Source organism: Silene latifolia, chromosome 10 (genome assembly GCF_048544455.1).
Source record: "Silene latifolia isolate original U9 population chromosome 10, ASM4854445v1, whole genome shotgun sequence".
NCBI lineage: Eukaryota > Viridiplantae > Streptophyta > Magnoliopsida > Caryophyllales > Caryophyllaceae > Silene > Silene latifolia.
In genome coordinates, this window is record NC_133535.1 from 30,722,350 (window position 1) to 30,733,019 (window position 10,670).

General features: G+C 32.8%; 1 protein-coding gene across 1 annotated transcript; it reads left to right on the forward strand.

The window, feature by feature from the left end:
* The first annotated feature begins 214 nt into the window (after positions 1 to 214).
* Positions 215 to 3,782, forward strand: LOC141605438 (peroxidase 12-like). Its single transcript, XM_074424202.1, has 3 exons — positions 215 to 656; positions 1,134 to 1,328; positions 2,941 to 3,782. The coding sequence occupies exons 1-3, from the start codon at positions 429 to 431 to the stop codon at positions 3,562 to 3,564; spliced, it is 1,047 nt and encodes a 348-aa protein (XP_074280303.1). The 5' UTR covers positions 215 to 428; the 3' UTR covers positions 3,565 to 3,782.
* Positions 3,783 to 10,670: the final 6,888 nt, after the last annotated feature.

The following is a 10,670-nucleotide window of genomic DNA, read 5'->3' on the forward strand; positions in this document are numbered from 1 at the left end:
CCGTTTTAAGTTTAAGACGAATATCGAAAATGAAGAACAGGAATATCTATTTTTATAGGCAAGATAATGTTGTAATATTGACAATTTTTTGTTAAAAGGAAGAGAGAAATATATGAGTGGACGTATAAAATGCATGTGGCAGCCATACGTACGTAGCCTATGTCTGACCAGATTAAGATCCAAATGCAAGAAAAAAAACGATGCTCTATTCTCTAAGCCGCCTGTACTGGTCGATCCCAATCCAACTGGAAAGTAAACAAATTAGCTTCATTCAATAACATTCAACTACTCCTCCTTTTAAATATACTTTATATTTCCATCAACTTGATCCATTTTATTCATTTCCTTTGGTTATAAATTCAGCTTTCTTCTCTCTAATTTTCCATTCCAAACTCAAACAAACAACACTAGAGAGTTAACAAACTAAAATGGCCTCTTTATTCAATGTTTTGTTACTTGTCATAGCTTTATTAGGTGTGTTATCCAAAAGTGAGGGTAGTGTACCAATTGTTAAAGGACTATCTTACTCTTATTATTCATCTAGTTGCCCTAGATTGGAAGCCATTGTTAGGGACCATTTGTCTAAGGTTTTTAAGCTCGATATTACTCAATCCGCTGGATTGCTCCGCCTTCACTTTCATGATTGCTTTGTTCAGGTATAACTATATCGACTATTACTTTCTATACAATTTAGTCACTTTCGCAGTTCTTAGAGAAGTGACAGTTATAGATGAATAAGTTTCATACTATAAAACAGTTTTATGAACTATTTCACATTCTAGGGTGAATGGGTTGTTAGAAATTACTAGCACGGTCTTATATAGAACTTATTAACGTACATATAATGATCGTCCATGCAAGTTCTTCCATGTTGGACAGAAGTAACATTTGGTGATACTCCATAAAACACGTACTCCCTCCTACTCAGTAGATTCTTTACGTTTTATTAGAATACTCCTCAGAAAGGAATAAAAGTGTAAAGAATCTGTTAAGTCGGAGGCAGTAATTATGTAGCACTTTCAAATCTAATCCGAAGTTATCCTATTGAGGATATGAAGTTTCCCTTTAGAATAGGGTACTATCTATAATTGCGTTAGTGTTTATGTTAGTAATTATTGAATTGAATGGTGTAGGGATGTGATGGGTCAGTATTACTGGACGGGTCAGCCAGTGGACCAAGTGAGCAAAATGCACCACCAAACTTATCGTTGAGGCCTGAAGCGTTTCAAATTATCAACCGGATTAGACAACTTGTTCAACGAGAGTGTGGTCGTGTTGTCTCTTGTGCTGATCTTACCGCCCTTGCTGCTCGTGATTCCGTTTATCTGGTATCTTCGCTTTCTAATAATTTCTCCGTATATCGATCTGTAAAGTCATTGAGTGATACATTTACGTCTTATCTATGTTAGAAAGCTGAGGCTTATGTACATGAAGAGTGATCCTTTGACTAGTACTACCAACAAACTTAAATGTTTGTAGGGAACATACCTTAACTCTGATCGATTTTAAGTATAACGTGTCAACATATGATTTTAACATCGTTTTTTTCATGGGGTCTATCAATCAAAAACATCTTTTATTTCTACCGAAACATAGCTTTTTGAGTGAAAATAAAATCGTTTATATTTGATATTTGTCTAAAACTGTTCTTTATTTTTGCTTTAAAATGTCTTTGGTAGAAACTTTTAAGAAATTCTCATATAAGATATGCTTGTAGTTTGCGAGAATGAATAGGCTACATTAGGGGTAATAATGAGACGATACAGCTTGCAAAACAGCTCGAGCACGGCTTAGTCAAAGCTCGGCAAAAGCTTGGCTCGTATATCAAGCCGAGTTAACGTTTTGTTCCGAGCATCTCGAACTTGTTTAATTAGATCAAATATTTATCTTGTTTTATTAAAGAATTATCATGATTATATCTTTGTATCAACTATATCAAATGTTGTCATTGATTTGCCCAATATTTTCTACATAACATTCGAATCTTGATATTAGAAATATCAAAAAAAAAAAATAAGAAATTAAGAATACAATGTGTAGGCTCGAGTTGAGCTCGAACTCAGCTTGAGCTAAGGTTTAAACTCGCAATCTTCATAATGAACTCAATTTTTTAAGTTCGAATGAGCTCGAGATTGACTCGAGCTCAAGTTTTGCTTCATGAACACAAGAGTACAAGTTGTAGCTTGTGCTCGGGTTGACTTATTATCACCCCTAAACTACATAAAGTTATTAAGTACGTATTCATACATTAAAACGCCAACAGCTTGTGCTTTGCTTGACTTGTTATGACTCCTAGACTACATCAAATTATGAAGTACGTACTCATACATTGAAACGCAATAGCTACTACCTACTACCCTCAATTGAAAACACTATTGAATTATGGAGTTGATGAGACCCATGTGCTTTGTCCCTAAATCGTGTCATTTAGTTTAGAATAATTCTTGTAGAATGTTTGAACCTAAACCTACACTAATTTCAATTCTTTTGACTATTATTTTATTCACGTCATCTTTTAATATTTTCTTATGTACATACTCCACTAGTTCCTTGTTTTCGTCTCGTGCTTACAACTACTTAGGACTATTCCCCACCTACCCTTATCTTTAGATCGTCATGACCTTCATGTTAATCCCAAATTTTTTCATTTAAGACGACACTATTAATTTTAAGTTTAAGACGAGTTAAATAATATCATTTGTATATATAAGACAAATATATTACTTTTTCTTATGCATTTTTATATACACAACTAAGACAAGTGGTAGACGGATATTTGTCGACTTAAGGAAGACTTAATGCATGTTAACCGTTAGTAAATCATTTCATTCTCCAAAGTCTCTAATAATTACGAATAGAAGTGTATTATTTTTATCGTTATCATTAACAATACGATTATTATTTTTACATTGTTTAAGAACATGTCTTGTAATTTCGCAGTCAGGCGGACCATACTACGACATCCCCTTTGGACGAAAGGATAGTCTAAACTTCGCAACAAGAAATGTGACCCTAGCCAATCTACCCGCACCAACAAGCAACACAACAACCCTCCTCGACTCCCTCGGCAAGAAAAAGTTCGACGCAACAGACGTCGTAGCCCTCTCAGGTGGTCACACTATTGGCCGTGGTCATTGCACATCCTTCACCAATCGACTCTACCCGTCCCAAGACAATGTCATGGACCAAACATTCGCTAAAAACCTTAAAGTCACATGTCCAACCGCGACCACAGACAATACCACCAATTTGGACCTACGTACTCCTAACAAATTTGACAATAAGTACTACGTAGACCTGATGAACCGTCAAGGTTTGTTTACGTCAGATCAAACATTGTACACTGACCCGCGGACACGGGGAATTGTGACTAGCTTTGCGCTTAATCAAAGCTTGTTCTTTGAGAAGTTTGTGGACGCAATGTTGAAGATGGGTCAACTTGGTGTATTGACCGGTGGAAAAGGCGAAATTCGTGCCAATTGTTCGGCAAGAAATGGGAATGATTTTGGATTATGGTCTATTGTGGAGGATGATCAACAAGAAGGAAGTTTGTCACAGTTTTAGACTATGCTTATGTTTTGGAATGTGTTTGTTTAATTACAACCGGGGCTTGTAATTTTTCCTTTTGTTTTTTTTTTTTTTTGGTTGGTTGTTTTAGCTTGTGGTGTCTCGCCAAATAAGTAAGTGGGGGAACAATGAGAGTAGTTCTCTCGTTTAATATTGTACTCCGTATTCACCACTAAATACTTTATCTAATATCTACCTGTCTTTATCAAGTAAAATTAATACCCTAATTATTAGTCAACTTTCAACTTCTCAAAGTTCTCATACACGTGTTGTCCAATTATCATCGGGTATTGGTCTAGAGTTGTAAATACAAGTACCGCGAGGATACTGTACGATATAGCCTTCATCATATGCTCATTTTCGAAATTTCATATTATTTTTTTTGAAATGTTAAGGTATATTGATAAACTTGAAATATTACATCACTATTCACTATACAAAGAGGGCACATTGCCTTACAGCTTTTGATTAGCTACTTTTTAATTCATCAAGCCAAGGCCTCTCAACTAGGGGTGAGAAAAACCGGATATCCGATACGGTTTTGGAAACCGTATTAGATATCCGGATTTTTAAATCTTCTTTTTTGGTATCTTTATTCGGTACGGTTTTTCCGTATATACGGAAACCGTATATCCGATTTTTGCATATATCCGTATATCCAGTATCCGGTTTTCAGCCTCACTATGTAATTTAATATATTTTTTTTTTCTTTTCTATGTGTGATTGTTGGTTTTTTTAGTAACTTAAAAGTGTTTTAAAAAATTATAAGAGTAAATAACTTATAAAGTTTAATACTAATAAGAATTAATCACCAACATATTGGATATTTTGTGATTTATGTATATATTTTAATATTTTGTTCTAGAAAAAAAGGCAACCGTATCGGATACCGTATATCCACTTTCATATTTTGCCGATTCTTATCCGATACGGTTTTTAAAGAACCGTATCGGATATCCGGAAATTCGTATCGGATATCCAGAAATTCGTATAATTAAATTCGTATAGCATATCGGATATGTATAATAAAATCGTATCGTATACTTTTACTCTATAGTGTCAACCCTATGCTGAACATTTACAAGTTTCGCTAATGCTATAGGTAAAACAACATCTTTACCTTTCTTGTACACTGCTTAAGGATGTGCAACAATCCCTTCCAATCTATACTCAGGACAATGCCAATTTTAATAAACCAAACTTGTCAACCCAGCAATGATTATTTGCTCCCAGCAATGATTATTTGCTTCCTGAACATAAATGAAAAGTTTAAGATTCTAAGTACCTAAGAAGAGAAGGGGGTGAATTATGTACTATTTTAAAAATTCAACTTAGACTTTATTGTTTTAAAGTAAGTTGATCAACAATATGAAGAGCAAATGGATACATCAAATAAATTGAATGATTAAATGTGTATCACGAAAGCCTAAGAAGAATAATGAAGTTTGGAAGCGACAGTTGTTCTGACTGTAACTTGATTGTCTTAGCTAGAGAAGTAAGGTCATGTTCTTTTGGACTTAATTTCAGTTTTTATAAGTTCAGTTCAGTTCAGTTTAGCTTTATTAAGTTCATTCGATTCACTCCATTCATTCGATTCACTCCATTCCATTCGATTCGATTCGATTTATTTCAACATTAATAATATTATTCTTATTTTATATTCTTACTGTTATCATTATTATTATATTAATCTATTTAATATTTTTATTATTATATTAATATTTTTTTTTATATTTATTATATTACTATTATTTTTTTTATTTTATTTCTATTTAATATATATATTTATTATTATATTATTATGATTAATGGCAATATTAGTAGTATAAAGTATTAATATTTATTAATATTATTATTACTACTACTTTTATTACTATTATTATTATTATTATTACTTTATTATTACTTTATTATTATTATTATTATTATTGTTGTTGTTGTTGTTGTTGTTGTTGTTGTTGTTGTTGTTGTTGTTGTTGTTATTATTATTTATTAATATATTCAGTTTGATTAATATTATTAATAACATAATTATTATTATTGTTATTATTATTATTATTATTATTATATTACATGTATTATTATTATTATTATTTGTTAAAATTATTTATTATTAATATTTATATTATATTATACTTATCGTATTTATTTTTTAGTTATTATAATTAATATATTGTATTATTTAATATTATATTATTATTATTAATGTTATCATTTATATTACTAATATATTATTATTATTACTATATTTATTATTATATTAATATTTTTTTATATATATTATTAGATTATTATTATATTATTATATTAATAATAATGAATAATATTGTTATAATATTTATTATTATTATTATTGGTATTAATTTTATTGTTATTATAATCTTTTGTTTTTATTTTATTTCGATTCGATTCGATTGATTAAGTTGATTCGATTCATTCTTATTAAGTTCGATTCGATTCACTCCATTAAGTTCGATTCGATTCGATTCGGACAATTTCGGTCAAAAAGACAGGACCTAAGAGCTACAGACCAGAAGTAACAGTATTCAAAACTGTCGCTAGCAAAATCGTAAATGAAGAACGAGTAAATAAATTGTAGCGGAATTAAAAGCGAAGAGAGATCAACACAACGGTTTGGAATTGGTACGGCCAACACTCTAAGGACCTACGTCCAATCTTCTTTTATTAATAAGTGAAGTGATCTACTCCGACTACTTAAGACACTTACAATAAAAGGACCGACAACCTACTCCGATTGCGACACGAGTTCTAAGACTACTCCTTCTAGAAACTCGACACTCTAACTAAAATGTTTACAAGACCAAGTTTCCTCAAACTGATTCTTTGAAAGAATTGATAAGGACAACTTATTGGTTCAAACGATTCTAGATGAGAGAGTACAATACAATGAAGTAACAGTGGTGGTAATGACTGTGACTCTTGAAGACTTAGAAGATTTTTGCAAAGAGAAAAGCTTTGAGTTCTTAACACTGATTTTGCAAAGCACTTTAATTTCTCAGGTAAAAGTCTTGCCTCTTAAATGAAGAAGTGTTCTCTTTTTATATAGGATGCAAGTGCTTTGAAAATTAGGGTTTTGGAGGACAAACTTTTTAGCATGTGACAAGAGATTTGACCATCCAAAGTTTGCACACAAATGAGTAATCCTTTAAAAGATGAAATAAGAAAAAAAGGTTTGTAAGGCAGCCAGAGAAGGTTTGTTTCCAGAAATATAACATGTGAACCAAGCAAAAGAGGACAACCCTTGAAAGACCATTTTGGAAGGAAACAAGTTTTGCTTAAATAAAGCAAGGGAAAGTCTTTTTACTATTTTGGAGAAAGTTTTTTAGGATATTTCAATGGCATATTCTTTTCAAAGACCACCCTTCAATATTTCAAGTTTAAAACTTCTTTTAAAGCGGATGCATGAAAAGCCATTTTCAATAAAAAAGAAATCTCGAAATTGAAAGACTTGCTTCAAGTGTAACAGGCCAAAAGTGACAGTCAATCATACTGTTACCAGCGAGAGTAACGGTAGGGTTGACTGTTACCATTGCAAGTATTCTACTCTTTCACCTTTACATTAGTTGACACAAACTACTCTAAATCTTGGGTAGAAAATTATCAACCAATCTTGACTTTGACATTGATTAATTCTTGCTTGAAGAGGTTGCATTATTCTTGAAATGGTACACTTAGAAACACGATTAAATTGGGCATGTCATCATCAACAAAAAGGTCCTAACAAAAAATCCTTCTTTGATGATGACAAGCCCCATAAAATTAATGTTCCCATGCATTGAGTTCCCCCTTAAGTGGTCAGTCTAAGATAAGTTATGAGGGTAGAAATAAGAGCAATGTAGACTTAAGAAACAAACAAATCCTAGAACAAGATTACTAACATATATAATCCACCACATAGCAAGAGTTTAATCAATAAACAAGTAGAACGAACATGAATTTTTCTTTCTCTATCTTGACATCATCAAAAAGGCAAGAGGATACCCCCGGACATAGAATAAACATGCAAGAGACGTCACATGAAAGACAACTATAGTTGTATCATAATAACAAGGTCAACACAAAGCAAAGGTTTAAACATGAGTTTAAACGAAAAGTTCAACAAGGCTCAACTATAGTTTAATTAGTACACCACCGAATGATAATGAGAGAGGGACAAGAAGTGTAAGGCAAAAGACAAGTTTGAGTATGGGCAAATTCAGGGTGCGGAAGTTTGGTCATCGTTTTTGAAGATAATGAAGAGGATAGCAAAATGGTTGAGGTTTGACAATGAAGGTCTGAGTCACAGTCACCTCTACTGTTGCATTGGACTTTGTACATTGAACAGTCTATCGATCCGAAATACTCACGAGGGGGGGGGGTGAATTGAGGATTAAAAACTTTAACTTACTTTTCGATTGTATGTGTATAATTGATTATTTAGAGTTTATTGATTAAGCCTTAACTAATCAATTGATTAACGAATTAAAACAATGAAAATAAACGAAAGAGAAAGAGAGACACACAGATTTTTGAAGTGGTTCAGTTTCACAAATCGAAACCTACGTCCACTATTCTCGATTAATAAATTTAGTACCTTTCTACGGATTACAAATTTACTAACCCAACTCGCACAACTAACCCTAGTTGTAACTCAAGTGAGTATCGCTAAATACTCGAGTGACTAACTTGCGCTAATAACAAAGCACTAATGATTCTTCTAAAAGTTCACGTTAATGAACGAGTAAGAAATCAATTAAGCACTATTATCTTATAACGATAACAAAAGAACGAATGAACAAGTATATATGGCGCATGACCTTTTAAAAATAACAAAACGGTTTTTGCTTGTAAAACACAGTTTTTGCTTTTAAAATAAAATCAAATTTATGCTCAAAGGCCCTGCTTTCAAATGTAGAAAAGAGTAAAGTATTTATAACAAGAGAGGAGGCAAAGCACACGGTTTCCACGAAACCCTAATGGCCGAAATATCAGATATGTAAACAAATCATATCTTTGTTATTTCTTTCCTTAAAACCTTAAAAGATAATAGAGAATATTCCAAAAGATAATTTATAAAGTATTCTCCTATTATCTTTTCCTTAAATCTTAAGATATGATAAGATTTTCCATGATAAAAATATTCTTATCATAAATAATCATATCAAGATAAATATAAAAGATATGTTAAGATAATTCTAGTGAATATAATCTTAACAATAACATCTTTTATACTTAAGTTTACACGACACTAACACGGCTCATATGCCTTGTTTTTTCGTGAAAACCCTAGCATGACAATAGGTTAGATTTAGGGTTTAAGAGTGAATAGTATTAGAAACCCTAATTAGTAATATGACTCAACTCATAAATTGACCCAACATAATTACTAATTATAAGATTAAAATAAAACCACACTCAATATGAATATGAGCTTCCTCATTAAATAAATACTATTTGCTAAAACATTAAAAGAGACAAAAATATTTTTCAAAAACAATTTGAAAACCTTTTAGTTATGCGTTATATAAGCTCAACATCTCAATGTTATAGTAGAGAGCTATAACATTGAGGTCTTACATAAGTAATGTTATAGCTGTTAAGCTATAACTTTACTAACATAGGAAACCGATTCTTATGTTACCATTACGAGATAATCACCTACGCTTATTCTAATCTTCTTAGGAGATATTCAAGTATAAGCTACTTCATCATTCAAGCTTGATCAATCTTTAGATGAGCTTCATTTTCTCATGAGCTTGAATAATTCTCTCAATATCTTGCAATATCTTGATCCTTGATTGAGGGCTTGATCACAATATATCTTTGTATACTTTCATCACAATCCATTTAAGTCTTTGCAAATAATAAGTCTAATCTGAAGAGACTAAACGAACAATGACGCGCAACGAATATATATAATATAAAGGACTCTTGACATCATCAAAACATAAACATATATTCTATGTTGTTCAAAAAATTCCCCCTTTTTGATGATGGCAAGTCTCCTGAAATAGGCTCCTAAAATTGTGACTAAGTATATAGTTCCCCCTCAATATAATATCGTCATCTTTATAGATAAAGATCAACGTAAGATCAAACGATTAATACAAGATCGAAACTTAAAGGACTTTAAGAGACAATTGGTCTTGACAAGGAGCAAGCTTAGGCAAATGCTTACCATGGTCGTTCTTTCCCCCTCTTGACATCATCGAAAAGATAAGAACAAACATAAAATGACTAGAATAATATACGACGAGACAAGAGATAAGAACGATTAAGAAACTTAATAAAACATAAATAACCATAAGTACCTACGAATTAAGGTAGCATACAAACCAAAGAAAATATGTTTATGCCAAATGGGCCGAACTAACAACAAGTTGAAGAAATACTTGGGCCATAACCAGAAGTAGCATGCCAAAAATGGGCCGAATGATAAGAAGTTTAGAAAACAAAAGAAATTAAGGCTATAAAGGGTAAAAGCTAAAACAGGGGAGGGGTAAGGCAAAGCTAAGTGTGACGGGTTTTATAAGGGTTAATGCAATCGGGACGAGTACGAAATTCCAAGGCAACAAGATGATCAAACGAACTTCGCACAAGTGTAGCTTGGGCTTGAAGGCTTGTCTCGAAGTTAAGGACCTTCAAAGACAAGGCCTTTGTCTCCTGCAAGGTAAGAGCTTGATCGGCCTTCATAGCTTTCCCGTCCATGACTAATGCACCCCTTTGACTAGTAAGGTAAGAGAAACGGTGACCGTGTTGGAACACTTCCTCACGAATAGCCACCAAATCCCTCTCGAAACCCGCAAGCCTCTTATCGACCCCTTCCATCTAAGCATAAACCCGAGCACTATCCAAGCCACCAACTGAGGACCGTGATGGTCCAACCCGAGACATAGCCGTAGCTGATGCCGTGGTTTGCTCCTCAAACTTAGCGATTAAGGACCCCATAAAAGCATCCAATTTGGCTTCCATAGCCACCAACCCAACATCACTAGTGCTCTTTTCAACACCCTTAGCAAACACCAATTCGGGTCCTTCAAAACCGAGACCCATGAGCTTAATCACACGGTCACACATACGATCTTTGGCACTTACACCGTAAC

What these genes read in the sequence shown, in the direction of transcription:
- LOC141605438 (XM_074424202.1), top strand. Translation starts at nt 429, where the DNA reads ATGGCCTCTTTATTCAATGTTTTGTTACTTGTCATAGCTTTATTAGGT. An exon ending in TTCATGATTGCTTTGTTCAG is followed by an intron (nt 657 to 1,133) that starts GTATAACTATAT and finishes TGAATGGTGTAG; the next exon opens with GGATGTGATGGGTCAGTATT. An exon ending in CTCGTGATTCCGTTTATCTG is followed by an intron (nt 1,329 to 2,940) that starts GTATCTTCGCTT and finishes GTAATTTCGCAG; the next exon opens with TCAGGCGGACCATACTACGA.